Source organism: Scylla paramamosain, chromosome 35, assembly GCF_035594125.1.
Source record: "Scylla paramamosain isolate STU-SP2022 chromosome 35, ASM3559412v1, whole genome shotgun sequence".
In the NCBI taxonomy this organism is placed as follows: domain Eukaryota; kingdom Metazoa; phylum Arthropoda; class Malacostraca; order Decapoda; family Portunidae; genus Scylla; species Scylla paramamosain.
This window is the reverse complement of record NC_087185.1, coordinates 1,585,001-1,610,000: the sequence shown is the minus strand read 5'-3', so window position 1 is coordinate 1,610,000 and position 25,000 is coordinate 1,585,001. Positions and strand designations below refer to the sequence as shown.

At 40.8% G+C, this 25,000-nt stretch overlaps 1 protein-coding gene and 1 long non-coding RNA gene across 3 annotated transcripts in view; one reads left to right on the top strand and one right to left on the bottom strand.

The window, feature by feature from the left end:
* The window catches only part of LOC135090536 (uncharacterized), a 28,934-nt gene extending 13,213 nt beyond the window's left edge, over nt 1–15,721 (top strand). The window contains exons 2-7 of one of the 2 annotated variants that reach the window (XM_063987354.1): nt 2,669–2,834; nt 8,723–8,952; nt 11,308–11,443; nt 12,494–12,630; nt 14,596–14,815; nt 15,217–15,721. In XM_063987354.1, the coding sequence (XP_063843424.1) occupies nt 2,669–2,834; nt 8,723–8,952; nt 11,308–11,443; nt 12,494–12,630; nt 14,596–14,815; nt 15,217–15,302 (975 nt within the window). In that variant the 3' untranslated portion in view covers nt 15,303–15,721. The remainder of the gene's footprint in view (nt 1–2,668; nt 2,835–8,722; nt 8,953–11,307; nt 11,444–12,493; nt 12,631–14,595; nt 14,816–15,216) is intronic. The other variant, XM_063987355.1, reaches the window with a different exon arrangement.
* Nucleotides 8,684–25,000, bottom strand: part of LOC135090538 (uncharacterized) — a 34,185-nt gene continuing 17,868 nt past the window's right edge. The window contains exons 3-4 of the long non-coding RNA XR_010262032.1: nt 11,268–11,434; nt 8,684–8,820 (exon numbers count right to left, since the gene is read on the bottom strand). This is a non-coding gene — a long non-coding RNA (uncharacterized LOC135090538). The remainder of the gene's footprint in view (nt 8,821–11,267; nt 11,435–25,000) is intronic.

The window sequence follows — 25,000 nt, the reverse complement described above, 5'->3', positions numbered from 1 at the left end:
TAGGAAAATATACAAAGCCTATTGAAAGGAGTATTCAGAGCACAGAGGCCTATGCCGGAAAGAGAGCGAGAGAGAGAGAGAGAGAGAGAGAGAGAGAGAGAGAGAGAGAGAGAGAGAGAGAGAGAGAGATTGGAGGGGGGTAATGGTAAACGGCATTAAGGAAAGGAATATTAAAAGAAATGGAGAAACTAAGCCAAACGCAAGTAAAATGAGGAAGAAAAAGAAAGCGGGAGAGAAAGACAGAAAGAGAAAGAGAGAGAGGACGAAGAACTAGGAAAAGAAAGAGAAAATAAAAGAAAATAGAAAAATTAAACCACACAGCCAAAAAATAACGAAAAAAACAAGAAAATGAGAGAGAGAGAGAGAGAGAGAGAGAGAGAGAGAGAGAGAGAGAGAGAGAGAGAGAGAGAGAGAGAGAGAGAGAGATTGAAAGGCAGAGAGTTCCTGTGGATTGAGTGAAGTAATTACTAATTTGTGGAGCACTGTTGTAATGGCTGGCAAGGTAATTAGAAACATTGGGGATAATTAGGAGCGTGTGTGTGTGTGTGTGTGTGTGTGTGTGTGTGTGTGTGTGTGTGTGTGTGTGTGTGTGTGTGTGTGTGTGTAGCCTCGTCTCGTCTCTCGGTGAATTCCGCGCTGGCAAAACTGATACGGAACTGATGCAAAATTAAGACAATATTAGCAAAATAATAATAGTAATAATAATAAATAAATAAATTAATAAATAAATAAATAAATAAATAATACAAAAAAAATATTGATGCAAAATTGGAAAACTGATACAGAATTGAGACCAAATTTGATACATTATTGATACAAAATTGATACAAAACAGAGAGAGAGAGAGAGAGAGAGAGAGAGAGAGAGAGAGAGAGAGAGAGAGAGAGAGAGAGAGAGAGAGAGGGGTATTTCTGAAGAGGACAGTTGCCAGAAAGCTTTAAAACGTTATTTGGGAAGAGCAGATCACGTTTAGTTAATTTGGGTCAGTGGCCAACCCGCATTACCTGAGAAATGCTGACACGAGAGAGAGAGAGAGAGAGAGAGAGAGAGAGAGAGAGAGAGAGAGAGAGAGAGAGAGAGAGAGAGAGAGAGAGAGAGAGAGAGAGAGAGAGAGAGAGAGAGAGAGATACTTTAACTGAAAGAGAAGAAAGAAACTTGAGTAGCAAGAGGAAAAGGAGAAGAAAAGAAAAAGAAAAAGGAGGAGGAGGAGGAGGAGGAGGAGGAAGAGGAGACGACAAAGGAGGAGAAAAGAATTTAATTTCAAAAAGAGGACAGAAAATATGGAAAAAATTAATAATAAGAAGAATTAATACGCTGCTGTCTGTGTGTGTGTGTGGTAGACAGACAAATAAACAAACACACACACACACACACACACACACACAGAGGCAATGGAAAAATATAATGAATGATAAAAAAAAATATATGTTTAACTTCTGAACTCGTGAATTGGGCCCAGCTTGAATTTTTTGCTGGCCACTCAAACTCTCCAATTAACAATACGGTGTGATCAGTATTCCCTCTCAGCCTCGCCTCTCGTTTGGGGGAAAAAAACAGCGGAATATCAGAGGAAAAAATGATCCGGTGATAGAATTAAATAAAGAGGTGATGTGGTGTTTTATCGAACTTTCCCTGTGTGTGTGTGTGTGTGTGTGTGTGTGTGTGTGTGTGTGTGTGTGTGTGTGTGTGTGTGTGTGTGTGTGTGTGTGTGTGTGTGTTTGTCTGTCTGTCTTTCTGTTTCTCTGTCTATGTGTTTATTTATTTATTTTTTTACATTCTTTTTCTCTATTTTGTTTTCTTTTGTCATGTTTTAAAAAATTATATATGCATTTTCTTTTTATTATTATTATTTTTTTTTATTTCAATACCTGTTCAATCATATTTATTTCTATGTCTATTTTATCATGTTTGTTTTGGTTCCGTTGATGAAAGCTAAACACACACACACACACACACACACACACACACACACACACACACACACACACACACACACACACACACACACACACACTCAGGGACACTTCAAGACAAACATCTATTTAGGAAAGTAAATAATGGAAAGAGAGAGAGAGAGAGAGAGAGAGAGAGAGAGAGAGAGAGAGAGAGAGAGAGAGAGAGAGAGAGAGAGAGAGAGAGAGAGAGAGAGAGAGAGAGAGAGAGAGAGAGAGAGAGAGAGAATGAGAGACGAAAGAGGAGAAAGGGCGAGGATAACAAGGAAGAGAGGAAATGAGGCCGCCGGAAGACAGAAAAAGGAGGAGGTGATAAAAAAAAATGAAAAGGGAAAGAAAAAGAAACTGCTTGAGATTGGGAGTGGACAGAGAGAGAGAGAGAGAGAGAGAGAGAGAGAGAGAGAGAGAGAGAGAGAGAGAGAGAGAGAGAGAGAGAGAGAGAGAGAGAGAGAGAGAGAGAGAGAGAGAGAGAGAGAGAGAGAGAGAGAGAGAGAGAGAGAGAGAGAGGAAAAAAAAGCTGCAAACTTGAAATTTTCTGAAAGTATTAACAAAAACACACTTTGAAAATAAAAATGAATAAATAAATAAGTAAATAAACAAGACGATATTTTTTCAATTAATCTACAAACTTAGAAAATAAATAAACAAAACAATAATAATGATAACAATCCCTTCATTTCTTACTTCATTATATCACTTCTTGTTTCCCTCCACAGATGATGAAGGAAGAGAAGAGAAAGAAGAAGAAGAAAGAGAGGAGAACATCTTTCCTGCAGTCCTTCCTTCCCCTCCCCATCCCATCCACTCCCTTCTCTTCCTCTCTCCCTGGTCTCCTCTCTCTCTGGGGTCTCCTTTTCCTCTTCACATTATCCATTCCACAAGGTGAGTTGAATGCTCGTGGCTTTAAACCTTTTGCCCTCTCGTCAGGTTAAAGACAAAACAAAGTTGTGTTTTCTAAGGTGGTTTTCAAGTGATGGGGTAGCCACTGTTAAATTGTCGCTGGAATCAAGAAAATACTCTTGAATGTTCCAGTAAGTTCTTATTCTTTAGTCTTGTCAGGTAGAAGTACTTGGCCGTGTTCTCCCAGGGTGGTTTTCCTAGTGATTGTGAAGATCCTCGTCAAACTGTTACTAGAGTCGTAAAAAGTCTTAAAAACTCTCATAACTTTGTATTCTTAATCGCTTTGGTCATCAGGTCAAAATATTCGCGTTCTCGTGTTTTCGTGGTGTTCTCAAGGGTGGTTTTCCTGTTGGTGGTGTAGAGTGCTTATTAAACTGTCACTGGAATCGTGAAAATACTCTTGAAGGTCTCCACTAACTTCCACTAGCGGACCTTCGTATTCTTAAGTGTTTTGTTCTCTCAGAAATGCTTAGACGTGTTCTCAAGGGTGGTTTTCCTAGTGATGATCTTCAGTCCTTGTTAAACTGTCACTGCAATCATGAAAACACTCGTAAAACTTCAATAACTTCCACTAACAAGTCTTCGTATTCTTAGTCGCTTGCCTCTCATCACTTCATAGGTGCCAGAAACACTGAGTCGTGTTCCCAAGGGTGGTTTTCCTAATGACATTGAAACGTCCTTGTTAAACTGTCACTGGAATCATGAGAACACTCTTAAAACCTCAAAAACTTTCACTACCAAGGCTTCGTATTCTTAGCCGCTTTCCTCTCATCACTTCATAGGTCCCACAAATACTGAGTCGTGTTCCCAAGGGTGGTTCTCATCGTTAAACTGTCACTGGAATACGAAAACACTCCTAAAGATTCCTAAAAACTCGCAGTAACTTCCAAGTCTTCATATTCTTAAACCCTTTCCTCTCATCACTTCATAGGTGCCAGAAATGCTGAGCAGTGTTCCCAAGGGTGGTTCTCATTGTTAAACTTTGCTTGGAATATGAAAACACTCCTGAAAACTCCCAATAACTTCCACTAGCGAGTCTTCATATTCTTAAACACTTTCTTCTCTTGAAAGCACCTAGCACCTACACACTTGCCACCTTGCTAAGTCTGCTCCAGTGTAAGAACAGAGAGGCTTGCTGGGATGACAAGCGTAGCAAACAAGCTCAAAGCACACGAGACAGGTGACACAGAGGTGGTAATGTAATAAAGGTAACTGGAACGCGAGGCAGACACTGAGAGAGACAAGAAATAGGAGTCAAGTAGAAGAGAAAGCTCTCAGATGTGACTCCAGGTAAGAAATGCGAGGCGAGAAGCAATGCACGTTAAGTTTTTCTCACTTCACAAGGCATAAGAGGAGAAAGGAAAGAAGGTGTTTGTAATGTAGCGTAAGTAAAGATTGCATAACAGTGAAAGAATGAAAAGTGATGTTAGTGAAATAGAAGAAGGCTTAGGTATTATACAAAGATGATTTCATAAACACGCACACACACACGCACACACACCTTGTATAATGATTTAGTAATATTTTTTCACTACGCACGGTGCACACTACAAAATATTTATAGTTTCTTCTCATACGGATGAAGAAAATGGTGTTAGACTTGAAATGATAATTAATCCTCCGTGTGTGTGTGTGTGTGTGTGTGTGTGTGTGTGTGTGTGTGTGTGTGTGTGTGTGTGTGTGTGTGTGTGTGGCGTTCTTATTAAAGACGATATGATCTCTATCGTTCAATTATGAAACAAATGAAGAACGAATGAAAATGAAAACCGCACACAAGCAAAAATTATCAGTGATAGAAAAGTTAAGCTGAAATGGAAAATTAATTCAATAATACACGATAGATTAAATGCAAAGAAAAAAATAAATAAATCTACAACAAATAAATGAAAAAATACCCTTGAGGAATAAAAAAAAATAATAAAGAAAAAATAAAGAGACTCATAAGAAGTAAATATAGGAAAAGAAAGCAGCTTAGGAAGAGGAGGAGGAGGAGGAGGAGGAGGAGGAGGACGAGGAGGAGGAGGAGGAGGAGGAGGAGGTCAATGTATGTTTATCTTGCTCTCAAACTTTGGGTCTGATGGAAAATTGCGTGTGCGTGTGTGTGTGTGTTTACTGTTATTGTTGTTTTTGCAGTAGTGGTGGTGGTGGTGGTGGTGGTGGTGGTGGTGGCAGGGATGGTGGTGCTAGTAGTAGTGGTAGTTGTGGTAGTAGTAGTGGTGGTGGTGGTGGTGGTGGTGGTGGTGGTGGTGGTGGTGGTGGTGGCGATAGTGGTGGTGGTGGTGGTAGCATGAATAAGAAAAAAAGTAGAAACAAAAGGAGAAGGAGAAAGAAAAAGCAAAGAAAGAAGGAAAAGAGAAGGAATTAATGAAAAAGTAAAGAAGATTCAATTTAAAAGCAAAGTAAAACACCAAAAGTTAAAACAAATTAACTTTACCACACATAAGGAAAATCTGACACTCCCACACACACACACACACACACACACACACACACACACACACACACACACACACACACACACACACACACACACACACACACACACACACACACACACACACACACACACACACACACATACACACACACCCGTCAAAGGTTAAGGGTACACCAAGCTGCCTGACTGTCGCTGGCTTGAAACAACACGCCCATTCTTGTGTGAATCTCTCATAAGCTCACGTCAGTTGCACCTCAGAATTCCAGAACCCTTGACACGACCTGACCTTTTGGCAATACTCCGAATGAACCTTCTTACTGGTCCCTGAGAAACCACAAGACCACAAGAACTTCCACGACACGAAATAACTAGTACAGTGTAGTATCAGAAGCAATGCGTGAAGTCTTTCTAAGCATCTACAGTACAATAAAGTTAGCGATGAAAAGAATATGTTTTGCAATTTCTTCCGAGTTCAAAGATCGGATGCGAATGTAGAACAAGTAAAGGTGTCTCGGAACGACTGGTAATTAAGAAAAGGTGCGCCAAGAGGCAATCAAAGGGTTAAACTATTAATACAGTCACGAAAACACTTTTTAAAACTCATTATCTTCCACTAGAACCTGTTGAAGTTATAGATTCCTTTCAACCCTAGTAACTTCCGCTAGAGCCTTCAGTTAGGTAGAATTCTTATCAAACTATCAATACAGTCACAAAAACTACTTTGAAATCCAGTAACCTCGACTAGAACCATGAAACCATCCTTGAAAACCCCAGTAACTCCTACTAGAACCCGCTGTTATTGCTAAGCTCACTAAAACCTCGAAAAGAACCTTGAAAACCCCAGTAACTTCCACTAGAACCCGTTTTCATTTCTAATCTCACTAAAACCACGAAAAAAAAACTTGAAAACCCTAATAACTTCCACTAGAACCCATTGTCCTTGCTAAACTCTCACTAGAACCACGAAAACACCCTTGAAGCCCATTAACTTCCACTAGAGCCTGCTGCAGTGAGCGAGGTCGAAATGAGATGCTGGCACGTTTCAGAATACGGGCCGAGTCAGGTGTGGTGGGAGGGAAGAGATAAAGTAGTGAGGGTTGAGGGGAAGTTGCAATGGTCTTACCTTCTCTCCTCTTTATACTTCTCCCCTCACTCGTCAGTCCTATTATTCACTCTCTCTCTCTCTCTCTCTCTCTCTCTCTCTCTCTCTCTCTCTCTCTCTCTCTCTCTCTCTCTCTCTCTGGTGTGGTTACTTTTTTTATATTGTCTTTTTTCTTGCTTTTTTTTTCTCTCTCTCTCTTCTGTTTTATTCTCTTTCATTTTTTTTGTTTGTTTACATATTTGTATTGTGTTAATTCTTTCTTTATTTGTCTTTTGTATTATTTTCTCCGTCTCTCTCTCTCTCTCTCTCTCTCTCTCTCTCTCTCTCTCTCTCTCTCTCTCTCTCTCTCTCTCTCTCTCTCTCTGAAATACTATATAAAAAAACCGTAGCATTAGTATTAGTGAGATATTAACAACACATATTTCACTTTACGAATATTATATAATTGTGAACTGAACACCTTCTCAAATGATGACAAGAATTTTCACTTAATTAATAATTTCAGTTTAATATTCCTCTCTCTATCTCTCTCTGTCTCTCTCTGTTGAATTTGTATGTAACTGCCTTCATCTCCTTTATTTTACATTGTTTATTTTTTTCTTCTTTACTGTATCTCTATTCAAATCCCTTTCAAATAAGTGGCTTTATCTTATTCATTGTTCATTTCATTATACTTCTATCCGTCTGCTGATCTTCTATATGACTTCCTTCGCCTTATTCATTTTACATTTCGGTATAATATTGTTATCTTTCCATCTGTCTCAATTCCAAGTCCCTTCAGATAACTTGCTTTGTCTTGTTCATAATTAATTTCATCATTCTTCTATCTATGTCTCTTAACAGCATTCTGTATAACATGCAATTACCTTTTGCGATCTTTCTTCTATCTCTAATTCTATTTTTACTTCATATAACTTCACGTGACCTCCAATGCTATACTCTATTTTAATATTTCTATCTATAGTTTCTGTCTAACATATAATTCCCTTTAGTATTCTTTCTCCTATCATTTTTCATTGCCGTCTCTATTTTTTATATAAATTTCATGTAATTCCCAATACTAAACTCTATTTAATATTGCTAACTATAGTATCCCTTTAATATAAACTGTAATTCTCTTCTGTATCATTTTTCTATCTTTCTCTATTGCAATCTCTACCATTACTCTACATAATTTCACGTAACTTTCAAATCCAAACTCCATTTCAGTATTTCCATCACAAAATAATCCAGTTATATTCTAAATCGCTCTTAAACTTTAACTCCCTGTTGCATTTAAGGAAAGAAATACCATTAAATTCTTTGTGTTCTTTTGTATTTCCAGTTTTATTTTATCCCCCTCTTGTCTTCATTTCGTTGCTTTGGTTTTCTTCGCCTCAAAGTCTCGCTGTGTTTATATTTTAAAAGGTTTCACGGGTTGGTGGTCTTTTCCTGTTAGATTTGGGGAGTCTGAAGATTTTTTGTAGTGTAGTTGTGTATAGACAAGGGATTTTTCATTGTTATGTCAAATGGCTTATTGTTATACTCTCTCTCTCTCTCTCTCTCTCTCTCTCTCTCTCTCTCTCTCTCTCTCTCTCTCTCTCTCTCTCTCTCTCTCTCTCTCTCTCTCTCTCTCTCTGATTACCTCGTTTCTCTCTCTATTTCTCATTTTTTTTTTTTTTTTTTTTTGCTTCCCATTGCATGATTTATCTTTGTCTGTCCGCATGTACTGTTTTTGCTATTATTATCCATCTTTCTTTATCACTGTCTTCGTTTTCTTTTTCTTTTATCCGTTTTTTCTTCCTCTGTTTTTCCTCTCCCTCATCTATCTATCTTCTATTTCACTATCATCCTTTTCTTAACTAATCTAATCTCTTCATTCTTTTTTTCTACTATACACTTCTTCTCTCACTTTCTTTTTTTTTTCTTCTATATTTCCTCTGTCCTCTCTTTCACCTGCTTCTTCTTCCCTCTCCTTCATCTCTTCCTCTTTATTCTTTCCTTCCGTACCTGCCTCTCCTACAAACTTTTCTTTGCTCTCTCCTTCTACTCTGTGTCTGTTCTTCCCTCCCCTTCACCACCTCCTTCTCTTCTTCTATACCTAACCACTCTTACACCCTTGCCTCCACACCTTCTTCTGTTCCTCTTTCTCCTTTTACTTCTTCACCTTCTAATCTTATCATACTTTTTCCATCCCCAAATCTACACCCGTCCCTTTTAAACGCTTACTTTCCTCCTTATTCTGCTAAACTTGCTCCACCTTCTCTTACTTTCCTTCCATACGTATCACTTTTAAACTCTCCCCTCCACATCTTCTCGCCTACGTCTGTCCCTCCCTCGCCTCCCATTCAGGCTGGGCTTACATTCAACTAGGAGCACTGGGGGTTCAAGTCCACAACGTCAAGGTGCCGCAGCCAGGAGTGGCGGGGCGGCAGGCGAGGCTGGAGTGTCTGTGGGCAGCGGGCGAGAGAGGATTCTACTCAGTTCGGTGGTATAAGAATGATGAGCAGTTCTACAGCTATGTACCCAAGAACAAGCCCCAGGTGAAGGTGGATCATCATATTGAAGGAGTTAGTGTGGAGGTGAGTGGACCAAATGTGTGGATTTTGATTTTCGTTCATGTTTTTCTTTCTTCTTGGTTTTTTTTTTTTTTCTGTCTTTTTAAGGTGAGGGTGTTAAGGTGAGTGAGTCAAATCTGCGTGTGTGTGTGTGTGTGTGTGTGTGTGTGTGTGTGTGTGTGTGTGTGTGTGTGTGTGTGTGTGTGTGTGTGTGTGTGTGTGTGTGTGTGTGTGTGTGTGTGTGTGTGTGTGTGTGTGTGTGTGTGTGTGTGTGTGTGTGTGTGTGTGTGTGTGTGTGTGTGTGTGTGTGTGTGTGTGTTTCTATTTTAAGTCTGGGATGTTGACGTGAGTGAATCAGCTTCAGGTGTAGGTGTGTGTAGGTGTGTTCCCCCTTCTGTTGTCTTATGAAACTGTAGGTGTTAGCATTGTTAGTGTTGGTGTGAGTACGTTACGTGTGTGTGTGTGTGTGTGTGTGTGTGTGTGTTCTTTCTTTCTGTTATGTGAGGCGTTCTGGCTGAGTGTGTGTGTGTGTGTGTGTGTGTGTGTGTGTGTGTGTGTGTGTGTGTGTGTGTGTGTGTGTGTGTGTGTGTGTGTGTGTGTGTGTGTGTGTGTGTGTGTGTGTGTGTGTGTGTGTGTGTGTGTGTGTGTGTGTGTGTGTGTGTGTGTGTGTGTGTGTGTGTGTACGCATGTTAAATAAAAAAAAAATTGAGATATGGAAAGTATGGCCTCAGTTTTTTCCTTTTTCCCCACAATATTCACTAGAGTACAAAATTTATACGACCGCTTAAAAAAAGGGGAAAAAAATAATAAATAATTCCTATCAAAATGTACTCTCCTCATGAGATGTGTGTGGTGCGTGACGTGTGGTGAATATAGTGAAGTGGTGTGGTAGGGAATGGTGTGGTGAGGTGTGGTGTTGCTGTCCAGGAAGATTGTGGTGGCTGGGTTGTCGGTTGTGGTGTTATGGTGTGTGTCTGTGGTGATGCGTCTAGGCTAGAGGCTGTTTGTGGTGTGTTGATGTGTCGGTGCTGTAGTTTATGGTGGTGTGTTGTGTTGTGTTGTGTGTTGTGGTAATGGTATGGTGGTGGTGTTGTGTTAATGTTGTGTTGTATTGGTGGTGTTGTGTTGGTGGTGTGGTAGTGGTGTGCTGTGTTGTGTTGCGAAGGTCTGCGTGTTCCTAATTGCGTTGCTGTGATGAGAACTGACGCCAAACACGCCTATCCTTTCCAGAGTGTTTAGTTGTATATGCTCTTAACGTACACACACACACACACACACACACACACACACACACACACACACACACACACACACACCTAAATGCACTACCTCTATTCTTCACACCCTTCATCAACTCAATGTTACGGTAAGATAAATGCTAATACACCTTCCAATACACTGTATGAATAGTAACTCTGTACATAAGGAGAGATAGAAAAGAGCACTCAAGAAAATAAGAACACTGAAAACGCTTAATGTTCTTACAAAAGCGCCCATTTTCTTTCTATTTTTTTAGGTAGTACTATTTGAAACTTTTAGAAATCCACGTCATATATAAAGAGAAATGTAAAAAAATCACTGGAATATTCTTAAACAGCCTTCAATACTCAATGTTCCAGTATATAACGAATCCACGTCACGTATTAGAAAAATAGAAAAACATTAATAAAACAAACACGAAAGAGAAAGGAGAGAAAAGAAAAGAAAGAAAGAGAAACAGCAGTAAATAAACACACACACACACACACACACACACCACAAAGGCAGACACAAGAAAGGCAAACACACTCACACATTCTTGAAACTGTGTCCATTTCTATCCGGTGCTAACGATAAAAAAAATTTGCAAACTCACCTTAGAAATGAAAGAAAAAAAAAACTGACACAGCTTAATGACACCGTAAAGAGAGACAGAGATAGAGAAAGAGAAACAGGAAGAACGCCACATTTTTACAAACCCCTTAAAAAAGAAAAGAAAAAGAAAAGAAAACACACCATATAAGGATTGAAAAAGAGAGAGAGAGAGAGAGAGAGAGAGAGAGAGAGAGAGAGAGAGAGAGAGAGAGAGAGAGAGAGAGAGAGAGAGAGAGAGAGAGAGAGAGAGAGAGAGAGAGAGACAGTAAGAAACCCACAAAATAACAGACCAACCTTAAAAATTGAGAAAAAACAAAGATAGAGAGAGAGAGAGAGAGAGAGAGAGAGAGAGAGAGAGAGAGAGAGAGAGAGAGAGAGAGAGAGAGAGAGAGAGAGAGAGAGAGAGAGAGAGAGAGAAACAGTAAAAGAAACTCACCCACAAAGGAAGACAGGCAAGAAGACCAAACACACTCAGATATTCTCACCTAACACTCCCGGTTCTTCGCGCCTCGTTTTTCCCCACAGCTTTCCCAGTCGGACGAGCGCGTGGTGACCCTGAGGGAGCTGCGCCTGGATTCCGAGGGGGTGTACCGCTGCGAAGTCATGAGCGAGAGCCCCTACTTTGAGTCCTCGTTCGCTTCCAGCAATCTCACTGTGGTAGGTAAGTGTTGCTGGGGTTAGACGAGGTAGCGCTGGTGGTAGTGCTATCGCTGGTGGTGGTGGTGGTGGTTCGGGAGCAGTAGTAGCAGTAGGAGAAAGAATGGCAGGACAAAAGAAGAAGAGGAGGAGGTGTAGGAGGACCTGTAGAAGAAGGAGTAATGGGAGAAAGACAGAATAGAAGGAGAAGAGAAGGAAGAGGAGAAGAAGGATGAGGAATGATATAAGGACAGATAAAAGGAGAACAGGAGGAGGAGAAGTAATACAAGAAGGGAAGAAAGAGACGAAGGAGTAATAGGAGAAAGACGAAATAAAAAAGAAAAGGAAAAGGAGGAGGAGGAGGAGGAGGAGGAGGAATGATAGGACAGGAAAAAAGAGAAGGAGAAGAAGCAGTAATAGAAGAAAGGCAGGACGAAAAGAGAAAAGGAGGAGGAGGAGGAGGAGAAATAAGAAGACGAGTGAAGAAAAAAAAGTAAAGAAAATATAGAAAAAGAACTTTTGAGAGAGAGAGAGAGAGAGAGAGAGAGAGAGAGAGAGAGAGAGAGAGAGAGAGAGAGAGAGAGAGAGAGAGAGAGAGAGAGAGAGAGAGAGAGAGAGCCACTATCAAACAAATAAAACAAGAAAATTAATAGATAAGAAGATAACACAGATAATAATAATAATAATAATAATAATAATAATAATAATAATAATAATAATAATAATACACAGAACCTCCTCTTTAATTCTCTTCTTCTTATGTAAAATGGACGAGAAAATCATTATAGTTTATTAAAAAGGCAAATTAAATCATCTATCTATCTATCTATCCACTTATCTATCATTCTACCCATCCATATACCTATCAATCTGTCAGTTTAGCAATTTATCTATTTATCTATCTATATATTTATTGATGTATGTATTTATCTATTTAACCGTCTGTCTATTCACCTATTCATCTACCTCTCTTTATATTCATCTACCTACCTATTCATCTATTTATACATATATTTATCTACCTGTCCACCCACCCACCTATCTATCTACGTATCTTTCCCTCCCGTGTACCCAGCAATGCCGGACGCGCCAACACTGGGAGGGCTGAGATCAAGTTACCGAGTGGGCGAGATGCTTAACGTCACGTGCACCGCCTACGACTCCCGCCCGCCAGCCCGCCTCACCTTCTTCATGAACCGAGAGGCTGTGACTGTGAGTACACGTTTTCTGTTGAGTGTCCTTGGTTTTACTGAAGTTTTGAGTAGATGAGGCAGCAGAGACACGTTTTCTTTCTAGTATTTGGTTTGGTTTGTAGGTGAGGCTGTGTGTGGTACGTTTTCTTTTCGTTTTCTTTCTATCCTTGCTGTACTGCTGCTAAAATCGTGGCTATGACTGTGGGTTCCCGTTTTTTGTTGATTTGTCTTGGCTGTAATAGCGTTATGAGTTGAAGTTGTGTGGATTTGCGTTTTCTTTGTTTTCTTTTTGTTGTGTTGATGCTAAAAGTGAGACTGTTACTGAGAATTCCGTTTTCTTCGTACTCCTCGCTGCAATGATGCTAATGTAGGGGAAATTGTGTGAAATTGATCCAGTATTCTCTTGGTTTCTTTATTCTTCCTTGCAGATGCTTGTCATTTATTTCTACAGTGATTTTAAGTCTTTCACTGCCAGTCAATCTTTCCCATAATCTTCATATTTTTTTTTTCTTTCTTTCTTTTTTTTTTTTTTTTGTACTAGGCTCTATAATCCATACCTCTGTGGTTTAGTGAGGGAAAAATTCATATTCACCATCTTTTTCTTCACGTCCATCCAAGCAGCTCATTACAGTCCCTCAGTGTTAACCAAAGACGAGCACAGCAGTTAAGGGTTAATGCTATGCGCTGAAAGTTTTAAGACATTAGCCACTGAACACCAGAAAGTCACCTACTCTTACAATTACCACAAAAGAGACACATGATTCAGACAGACGTACGTTAACGCTGCATGTTGAAAGTTTTAAGACAGCCACAAAACACCATAAAATCATCCACTTTACCCTAAACAAGACAAAAAGGACACAGGATTTAGAGTGCTAATGATAGTAATGCCACGCGATCGTTAGCAGCAGTTGTCATCCCAAATGTACATAACCTCCATCCACGCCCTTTGAGGAGACACACAAGAGGTGATAGAGTAACGCGCAGGACACTTAGTAGCAGTCCATAGAGGCGATAACAGCACTGATTTATATTATGAGGTGACCATTATAACAGGACGGAATACGTGCACAACCACAATGCTTGGTGTTTGGTTCGAGTGAGAGAGAGAGAGAGAGAGAGAGAGAGAGAGAGAGAGAGAGAGAGAGAGAGAGAGAGAGAGAGAGAGAGAGAGAGAGAGAGAGAGAGAGAGAGTGGGTCTTCTCACTAACATGCATTTCCAGAGACTGCTTTGCTTAACACCTCCAAGACACTACAGGTCATTACAGGTCGTTACAGGTCGTTATAGAGTAAGGAGTGACGGTTACAGGTAGTTAAAGGTAGTTAAGGGTAGTTTAGTATAAGGAATGACAGACTGTTACTAGCTATCCACAGGGAGCACTTAGAAAACGAGATTATTGTGGTTTTCAAGGGATGACTACTTAATTTATCTCATTTTGCATTCTTGTGGTAACCCAGGGGACAGATAACCCAGGAAGACGTACTAAGGCACTTCTAAAAACCCAGAGGAACCCAATAACAGTCTTAGTAATCCAGAGGAACCCAATAACACTCTTTTAGTAACATAAGGGAAACTAATGACAATCTCGAAGGAAACCAGAGACCTAATTATTATTTTCGTTACCCACTGGGACATGATAAACCAGGGGAACCCAATAACAGTCTTCTAATAACCCATGGAGATCTACTGACGCCTCTACTAACCCAAGAGGAAACTATGAACGCTCTTGAAGTAAACCAGAGGCACCTGATTCATTTTAAGTTACCCATGGCGACCTGATAAGCCAAAGACGTCTATCATTGCTCCTCTAGTAATCCACTGGGAACCTAGTGACGTTTCTACCAACCCAGGAACACACTAACACTTCTAATAACTTACGGTGAACCAGATGCCCCAGGGAAACCAATTCATTCAGCCTAATCTCACGAAACCTAATCACACAGGGGAGTTCAGTCACGATGCTCTCTTTCCTCTTTCCCCAAGCCGGAGTCGGGGCGGGTGAGGACGCTGGCGCCGCGGGAGGGAAGGTACCTCGGGGTATATGACACGACGGCGGTGCTGGAGCGACCCATTGGCAGAAGGCTGGTGCCCTCACTCAGCCTGGTGTGTCGCGCCGAGGTGCTGTCTCTGTCCACGCAGGTCGAGGCCAACGTGGAGGTGCATGAACACTCCGGCTCAGCCCCGCTCTTCTTGCTTAATACAGGTGAGTGCAGGTGTTCCAGTGAGTGTGTCTCTCAGTTTAAGGGGACGAGTGCAAAGTTTCACCGTTTCTACTTAAAAAAACACAAATTTTCCTTCCTAAGTCTTATATGACCTCCTAAGTTCACCTGTGTTCAGTTTAGGGGGACGAGTTAAAAGCTTCACCATTTCTACTTAAAAAGGACTCATTTTCCTTCCAAACTTTCTTATAGGGCCTCCTAAATTCACCTGTGTTCAGTTTAGGGGGACGAGTTAAGATCTTCACCATTTCTACTTAAAAAGGACTCATTTTCCATCCAGACTTTCTAATATGGCCTCCTAACTTCACCTGCGTTCAGTTTAGGGGGACGAGTTTACAGCGTGATACAGGACTAACCTTAATGCCTTCTCTCATGTCTCCCTCAGGCTCTGGTCTCAGCCCCGCCCTGCCCGCCCTGCTGCTGCCCCCGCTACTGCTTACCACCCTCACACACCTCCTGACCTCCAGCTGATTGCACCGCCTCCCCCCTCACACCTCATAGCTCACCACACACACACACACACACACACACACACACACACAGGCAATGGTTCATCCCTCAAAGCTCTCTCTCTCTCTCCAGTCTCTCCAGCCCTTGTTGAATATCTAAGACCAGTCGACTCTCTCTCTCTCTCTCTCTCTCTCTCTCTCTCTCTCTCTCTCTCTCTCTCTCTCTCTCTCTCTCTCTCTCTCTCTCTCCCAAACCTGATACGCTTTCACCTTGTACTTTTTTTTCCATTTTTTCTTTTTTTTCTCTTTCTTTCTTTCTCTTTATCTATCATCTCTACAGTTTTTCCTATAATTTCGTCTCTCTCTCTCTCTCTCTCTCTCTCTCTCTCTCTCTCTCTCTCTCTCTCTCTCTCTCTCTCTCTCTCTCTCTCTCTCTCTCTCTCTCTCTCTGGACCATATAAGTAGATACATCGTTGCGTTTTCTCTCATGCATGACCAACTAAAGAAAACGGTGGTGGAAAAATGCACCAGATAGCAGGAGGAGGAGGAGGAGGAGGAGGAGGAGGAGGAGGAGGAGGACATGTTGCTGGTGATGGAGGAGGATGACGAGGACAAGGAGGAAAAAGAGGAATGAGAGGAGGAGGAGGAGGAGGAGGAGGAGGAGGATAAATTACAGGTGATGGAAGAGGAGGATGAAGCGAAAGACGAGGCGACGAGGACGAACAAGAGGAAGAGGAGGAGGAGGAGGAGGAGGAGGAGGAGGAGGAGGAGGAGGAGGAGGAGGAGGAGGAGGAGGAGAAAGGTGGGTGAGAAGATAGTGACTAAGGAGGAGGAGGAGGAGGAGGAGGAGGAGGAGGAGGACGAGATGCAGCATGAAAAGGGGAAGGGGACCGAAGAGGAGGAGGAGGAGGAGGAGGAGGAGGAGGAGGAGGAAACCCAGATGAGGGGAAAGGACTTGATGCAGAATGAAAAGGTGGCAGAGGAGGAGGAGGAGGAGGAGGAGGAGGAGGAGGAGGAGGAGGAGGAGGAGGAGGAGGAGGAGGAGGAGGAGGAGGAAGGGGAAAGGTGGAGGCTCACGAAGCTAAGTTGGAAGGAAAGTCTCCTGAGAAATTTATTGGGCTAACAAGAGGATGGACCATCGTAGATCTTTCGGCCCAAACTTATAAAAGTGTTGGGGAAAAGTTCTGATTTCCGACAGAGAGAGAGAGAGAGAGAGAGAGAGAGAGAGAGAGAGAGAGAGAGAGAGAGAGAGAGAGAGAGAGAGAGAGAGTAGAGAGTAAAAAAGAAAGTCAAGGAAAAAGGTTAGAAAATAAAGAGAAAAACTGTAATGAGATAATGAAATAGGTGTAGAAATTCGAGAGAGAGAGAGAGAGAGAGAGAGAGAGAGAGAGAGAGAGAGAGAGAGAGAGAGAGAGAGAGAGAGAGAGAGAGAGAGAGAGAGTGTGTGTAGAGAGTAAAGAGTAAAACAGAACACTACTCTTATAATGAGACACAGACTATATACAAATTGCTTTAGTAACAAGATAAGAAATCCCATTGGAAACTTTGTCCTTTGGTTATCTACAGTGCTTTCTCCGGGAGGATCTTCAAGTATTAAAAAAGTCATAATAAGACAATATATTGGTAATTCTATAGGTAACTGTCAGTTCTCGGGTTGGGAAGATCTCAAGGCGTAGGTTGAATGCAAGATGATGGTTTTGAGTCCTTGCATTGGTCATATTAACACATAAGACGGTCATACTAACATAAATTACGATTGGCAACTTGAAATTCCTTGGGTTTGGTTTGGAAGGAGCTTAAGACGTCGACTAAATAAAAGAAGGTAATTCAGAAGTCATATACTGCTTATAATAAACGTTTAATATTAGTTACAATTTCTTGAGTTTGTTCTGGGAAGATTTCAAGATAGAGACAAATTAAATATAGAGGTAATTACTTCCTATACTGCTCATAACAACACACACTACAGTAATCTTGGTAACAGTAATGATAAATGCTTGTGTTGGGTTTGGGAACATCTTAAGATATAAAAAAATAAACAAATAAATAAGAGAGTGATTTTGAATTCTTACATTGCTCATAATAACACGAAATACAATGCTCCTTTCAACTATAATGATGTCTTGATCTTGGTTTGGGATATGGAAAATGCAAGGTGATGGTTAATTCTCACATCGCTCACTACACATAAACATTACACATCTACTGATAAACTTGTGCTGGTATTGTGTAAGGCTGGTGTGGGGAAGACCCGGAAGTGTTTGTACAGCATCACACAGCCACAGAGACACGTTGATGTGAACACGTTAGCTAGAAGACAAGCCTGAGTTTAAATGCTCGTGTTTTCATTAGCTGTTGTTACTTTGTCCAATCAGAGTTTAAAGTTGAGGAATAATAAATGTATCCAAGGTTTCTCGAGTTAGTTTTCTTTCTTTTTTTTTTTTTTTTGCCAGATGTAAATATCATAAGAGCATAGGTTGTGTTAGGAATCGCACGAGCGTTCTGTTTAGTTGGGACGATGTGTAAATATTTCTGTTCATTGTAAAGAAGAAAAGAAATCAAGGTTTATATCAATAGAATGCTCCAGGAAACCACGATGTATTAGTGTAAATAAAACAATGCTTCATTTTACCCAACCCATCTCAGTTCACCCCACACACTTGACTGTAAACACGCTATTTTCTTTTTTATATACATATATTATATAACTTCAACTTTACCCTTTTAGAAAATAACACAACAGTAAATAAGATACACTGTTTTATTTTTCCATATTCTGTAAACACACCACACGTAGGTTACTGTTTGGCCTCAGACACCCCAAGGAATGCCCACTAATCTGTACTGTGCTCTAAGACAAGGATATCAAAAGAGCAGTGTGGGTGCATAGCCTCACTGAACTCCTCTGTGACATTTCTATTGATAAACATTAAGGTCTCAACCATTCGTATTCCTGACCTTCATTTTTACTTCCTAAGGTACTGATAAGCACTGCCACGGCCTGACTAGTACCTTGTAAGTGTGCCAGCTGTAAGTACGAGTGTGTGAGTGTTTAGCAAGCTCTATATTACTAGTTTATTACCAGTAGCAAATATTAGTAGGCTATTACCAATTTATTACCAGTAGCAAATATTAGTAAGCTATTTCTGACTAGTACCTTGTAAGTGTACCAGTGTTACCAGTACGCGTCACCAGTTGTAAGTACGAGTGTGTGTGTTTAGCAAGTTCTGTATTAATAGTTTATTACCAGTAGCAAATATTAGTAGGCTATTCCTTTAAAGACCGGCACATCAGGTTTTTTTTATTTTTCTTCCTTTTTGTTGTCCTAAGCCTAAGCTCTTATATAAGAAGGTATAATTAACACACACACACACACACACACACACACACACACACACACACACACACACACACACACACACACACACACACACACACACACACACACACACACACACACACACACACACACACACACATACACACACACCTGCATATGAAATAAAGATAAATCCAATTATGTCGTCTCTTCACAATTCCATGAAAAGACACGGAAATGTTAGTTAATTTATGCAAAAGTGGCCACAGTATTTTGTGAGTTTAAATTGAGTTAAAAAAAAAAAAAAAGAGAGAGAGAGAGAGAGAGAGAGAGAGAGAGAGAGAGAGAGAGAGAGAGAGAGAGAGAGAGAGAGAGAGAGAGAGAGAGAGAGAGAGAGAGAGAGAGAGAGAGAGATGTTTAGACTACTTTCTCTCTCTCTTTCCCCACCTCCCATCACCTCCCCCTCCTCTCTCTCTCTCTCTCTCTCTCTCTCTCTCTCTCTCTCTCTCTCTCTCTCTCTCTCTCTCTCTCTGAACCGAACTTTTTTCATACTTTTTTCAACTTTTTTCTATATATATATCTGATGTCTGTCCTTCCATTAAATTTGCATAAAAAAATACACTCGTTGCGGTTAACATTTTCTCCTTTTTTTTTTTTTTTTCTCTCTCTCTCTCTCTCTCTCTCTCTTTCTTTTTATCGCAACTGAGAACTAAGCAGCACAAGAGAGATACAAAAAAAAGAGAGCTGATTTTCCTAATGATTCCCCGCATGAATTTATTTTTTATTTTATTTATTTTTTTTTTTAGTGTTCTTTTCACTCTTTTATATTTGAATTAGTTATTATTTTTTTCAAAGCATTTTCTTCTTTTCTTCTAATGTTATGATAGTAGATGTTAGTATTATTGTTATTATTTTTTGTTGAGTGTAATGGTGGTGGTGGTGGTAATAGTAGTAGTAGTAGTAGTAGTAGTAGTAGTAGTAGTAGTAGTAGTAGTAGTAGTAGTAGTAGTAGTAGTAGTAGTAGTAGTAGTAGTAGTAGTAGTAATAAAGAAATGATAAAGTACCCTTTTTTATTATGGATGGCCATGTTTTATAAAAGAGGAGGAGGAGGAGGAGGAGGAGGAGGAGGAGGAGGAGGAGGAGGAGGAGGAGGAGGAGGAGGAGGAGGAGGAGGAGGAGGAGGACGAGGACGAGAACAAGGAAAAGAAAAAAATAGGCAACGAGGAAAAAAAAAGGAAGAGAAGAAGAGTAGAACTAAGAAAGGTAAGAAGAAAGAAAAATGAGAAACAAATAAATGATGAAAAACTTAAACAAAACAACACAAAACAAAGAGAAAGAAAGAGAAAAGCTGTGAAATGAAAGAGAAAGAGAAACTGAAGAAGGAAAGATAACAAAAGAAAGACAGACATATGAATGAAAGAAGACAAATTGTAAGAGGAAGAGAAACCGAGAGAGAGAGAGAGAAAGAGAGAGAGAGAGACATAAGAAATGAGCCACCTGAGGGAAGGACACGCCACGTTGATAATTAGGTGTCAGGTAGCACAGGTGAGAGGCTTACCTGCCCGCCTCTCCCTAATTAATGCTTCCTTAGTGACTGGTCAGAAAAATAACATTGATGATGAGGCTTCCTTATTCTGCAAAACATATCATTGTGTCTTTTTTGCTTTTTTTCACTATTTTTCAGTATCTCCTTTTCTTTCGTTTATATAATTTCCTATTTTCTTTCTCTCTGTCCCCATCTTTCGTTCTTTTCCGTCTATTTTCCTATTTTTTATTTCCTTTATTCGTATTTCTCTCTTCGCATGTGGTTTAAAGATATTATTAATTCTCTCTCTCTCTCTCTCTCTCTCTCTCTCTCTCTCTCTCTCTCTCTCTCTCTCTCTCTCTCTCTCTCTCTCTCTCTTTCCTCTGTTGTCATTCTATTTTTTTTTCATCCTATTTTCCTTTCTTTCCTTGCATAGAGTTTTTCCATCTAGTTTATTTTTCCTTACATTGTGTCCTCTATTTTTGTCCTTTTCTGTCTATTTCCTTTTCTTTTCCTTCTTTTCTGTATATTTAGAAAAATATTTTACTTTCTGTCCTCTATTTTTTCCCTTTTTCTTCGTCTTTTTCCTTCGTTTCTGTCTATTTTTCCCTTTCATTTACTTCTTATCGTCTTTCCATGTCTCCTTTTTCCTTTTAGAAACAATATACTTTTCCTTATTGCCTGTCTTGTCTATCTTTTCATTTTCCCTTCCATAATTTACTTCCTCTCTCCCCTCTGTCCTCTCTCGTTCTTCTTCTTTCCCTTTCTTGTCTTTTTCCGTCCATCTTTTCATCTTCTTTCCCATAATTTACTTCCTCTTTGCTCTCCGTCCTTTCTTTTCCTGTCCTTTTCCGCCTGTCTTTTCCGTAATTTACTTCCCTTTTATTCCTTGTCCTCTCTCGTCCTGCGTCCATCTTTCATCTTCCTCACACACACTCGACTTGAAGCCTTATTCGCGACTCCCAATCTCAGAAAAACAACGCACTTTTGTCCTTGTGGCGTCAATGATGGCTCGCAGATCAAGATAATGGCGCCACGTGGACGGGAGTGTAGGCTTGGGTCGTTTTTATGGCGTCTTGGAGCAGTGGTTGGCGTAATGGTGCTCGTCCAGTGTAATGGTGAGGCTGTTTTATGGTTCGTGTGTATGGTCAGATGAATGGGAGGCTATGTTTGTGTGTGCAGGAAGGGGGAAAGTATGTATGTGTTTGTGTGTGTGTGTGTGTGTGTGTGTGTGTGTGTGTGTGTGGGAGGGTAAGTGGGGGGAAGGAATAAAGGTTTTACTGAAAGGGGAGAGAGAGGGCTGTGTGCGTGTGTGTGTGTGTGTGTGTGTGTGTGTGTGTGTGTGTGTGTGTGTAGGGGGGAGAAGGAAAGGGTTTTAGTGTGTGTTGGGGTGTGTGGGAGGGAATGGTGTGCGTGTGGGGGAGTTGGGGCGGTTAGTGTGTGTGTGTGTGTGTGTGTGTGTGTGTGTGTGTGTGTGTGTGTGTGTGTGTGTGTGTGTGTGTGTGTGTGTGTGTGTGTGTGTGTGTGTGTGTGTGTGTGTGTGTGTGTGTGTGTGTGTGTGTGTGTGTGTGTGTGTGCGTGAGCATGAGCGTGAGCGAGAGAGAGAGAGAGAGAGAGAGAGAGAGAGAGAGAGAGAGAGAGAGAGAGAGAGAGAGAGAGAGAGAGAGAGAGAGAGAGAGAGAGAGAGAGAGAGAGAGAGAGAGAGAGAGAGAGAGAGAGAGAGAGAGAGAGAGAGAGAGAGAGAGAGAGAGAGAGAGAGAGAGAGAGAGAGAGAGAGAGAGAGAGAGAGAGAGAGAGAGAGAGAGAGAGAATAACCGCAAGATTGGCAGAGAAGTCTACGGGATGTGCGTTTCACGCTTCACTATCACACTTACACTCCTTCCTTCCTTCCTCCTTCCTTCCTTCCTTCCTTTCTTCCTCCCTTCCTTCCCAAACAATCTTATAACCCTTTCTCATCCTCCTCCTTCTTCTTCCTTCTTCACAGTCAACAATTCTCCAAGACTCCTAACATGTACTGCCTCCTTGGTCCTTTTTATTAGCACTTATCTCCGCAGTTATGGTTCCTTCATCTTTCTCCATCTCCCTGCCGACCCGCCTCTTAAGTCCCTTCCATCTGTACGCTGCCACTTCGCCCCGTGTACTGCGGTGGCCAAAAATCCGTCTATATTTTCCTTACAAGCTACACGTGCGCTAGTTTCTGCATCTGTAAACAATTCCGGATTTTTTTTTTTAGTGGAATTTGAAGAACGGAGAGTAAATGTGAGGGTGCTGGAAGGAGGAGGAATGAAGAGGAGGAGGAAGAGGAGAGAAAACAAGTATGAAGGGAGATGGAGGAGGTTATTTGGTTAGGGAGAGAAGGGAGGATGGAGGTGCTAAGGTCAAAGAAGAGGAGGAGGGGGAGGAATGAGAGGAAGAGGAGAAAGAGAGGGAAGTAAATGAGAGGAGAAATGAAATGAGGAATAAGAAGAAAGACAAAAAGAGGGACCAAGGGAGCAGAATAAGAGTAAAGGGAGAAGAATATGATGAAAAAGCAGTGAAATGAGAAATAAGGAAGAAAAGAGAAGAATATTAAAAGCAAGACTAGTAAAATAAGAAAGAAAGAAGAGGAGAATAATGAAAATGAAACCAATGAAGGAAAAAAAGGAAGTAGGGACAGAAAGAAAGCAAGGAAAGAGAAAAATTACGAAAAAAAAACAAGATAAATGAAAAAAAGAAGGAAGGGAGGAAGGAAGGAAAGAGAATGACAAAAACAGACCAATGAAGGAACGAAGGAAAGAAAGAGTCACAGGAGGAGAGAAAGAGAGAGATACGAGAGAAACCGAGAGAAGAAGAGAAACTAAGAGAGAGAGAGAGAGAGAGAGAGAGAGAGAGAGAGAGAGAGAGAGAGAGAGAGAGAGAGAGAGAGAGAGAGAGAGAGAGAGAGAGAGAGAGAGAGAGAGAGAGAGAGAGAGAGAGAGAGAGAGAGAGAGAGAGAGAGAGAGAGAGAGAGAGAGAGAGAGAGAGAGAGAGAGAGAAGGAAAGAAAGAATCACAAGGAGAGAGATGCACAAGAGAAACGGGAGAAGAGAAACTGAGAAGAGAGGAGAGAAGGTGAGGGAGAGACAGAGAGAGGAAGACTCATACCAGGGTTGCATGCTAGATCAGGTTAGCAAATACCTGTCCTACACTTCCTTGCTCACACTCTGTTTACTGTACAACCTTTCCACCAACAAGCCCGCTAGCAGTGACAACATGGCAGGGAATTCTTGAGTAAACATCACCTCTTGGCGCTACGAGGGGCAAGCACTGACTTGGCACCCACTGGCACTAAAACATATACTGGTATCTACGTGTTGATTGAGAGAGAGAGAGAGAGAGAGAGAGAGAGAGAGAGAGAGAGAGAGGGAGGGAATGTGTGTGTGTCGGGGGAGGGATGGGGTGTCCAGTGCCGTTCCTCCCCAAAGCAGCGATGGAAAAATGAGTGAACCAAAAATATTTCCAACTTGTGCCAATGAAGTCAAGTGGCATTCACACTTTTCAGCGCTCCTCTCTACCCAAAAAATAATAATAAAAATAAACAGATAAATAAATAAAATAAAAAAACTCCAATTACAGCCGCACCCTAATCACTATTCCACAGCCGACACTTGAGTAAAAAAAGGGGAAAAAAAGTAAAATAACACATGGGAAAAAAAAAAGGGACAACAGCACATCTCGTATGCTAAATGGAAACTTGACTTTTTAACAAACCACTGAAGGGGAAAAAAGTAGATAAATGACTGGGGAAAAATGCATTTATGGGGCGTAGAATTGAAGTGAGAGAATACTTTTAGTGTTATTTAATCCTGTGGAGTTGTGTTTAGAATATATTAAACGAACTGAGCATCATATTGAGGAACTGAGGGAGAGAAAAGAGGAGACAGGAAGGAATACAAAAAGAAGATGAAGAAGAAGAAGGAAAGAAGGGACTAATTAACAAAAGGAACATGGCAGAAGACAGGAAGGGAGAGAGAGAAGGAAGAAGATACAGAATTTGAGAAGGAAGAAAGAAAAAACGAGAGAAAGTAGAGGAGAAGGAAATGAAGAAAAGGAGAAGGTAGAGAGTGATAAGAAGAGAGAGAAAAAAAGAGAAACAGAGGAAAAAAAAACAGACAGCGAGACGTAAATAAATGGAAAAGAGAAACTAGATAGTGGAGTAGTAGAATGAAAGGAGGAAATGAACACAAAATGAATAAAAATGGAGAGAATAGGGAAATAGAAAGTAAAAAAAGGAAGAGACAGAAAAAAGAAAGAAAAAGAGAAACTGAAGACTAGAGTAGGAAGAGAGGAGGAGTGGAGAAAGGACTGAGACAAAAGGAATAAAACAAGGAAAGAAACAAATATAAGAAAAAGGAGAACGAACATTAAAACTACAGTAGAAGGAAACGATAGAGAGAGAGAGAGAGAGAGAGAGAGAGAGAGAGAGAGAGAGAGAGAGAGAGAGAGAGAGAGAGAGAGAGAGAGAGAGAGAGAGAGAGAGAGAGAGAGAGAGAGAGAGAGAGAGAGAGAGAGAGAGAGAAGAGGAGTTACTGAACTGTACTGAAACTACCCACTCGTCTTTCTCCAAACACTGCCTGGCGCCCGACCATTTACCATCCCTCTCTCTCAGTCCTGCATACCGTTGCTGCTTCCTCGCCTCTCGTAACCCAAGAATTCTGATTAGTATCTACGGATTTCTGAAGGTTAGGATTTCTGTATGTGTGTTTGTCTGTGTATGTGTGTGTGTGTGTGTATGCAGATTTTTTTTCTCTCTCTCTTTTTGTGGTTTAATTTTGTTTTGTTTTTTTTGCTTGTTTGTTTGTTTTTTCTTGATTTTTTCGTTTTGTTTTGTTTGTCTGTTTTATTTTGTTTTTTGGTGA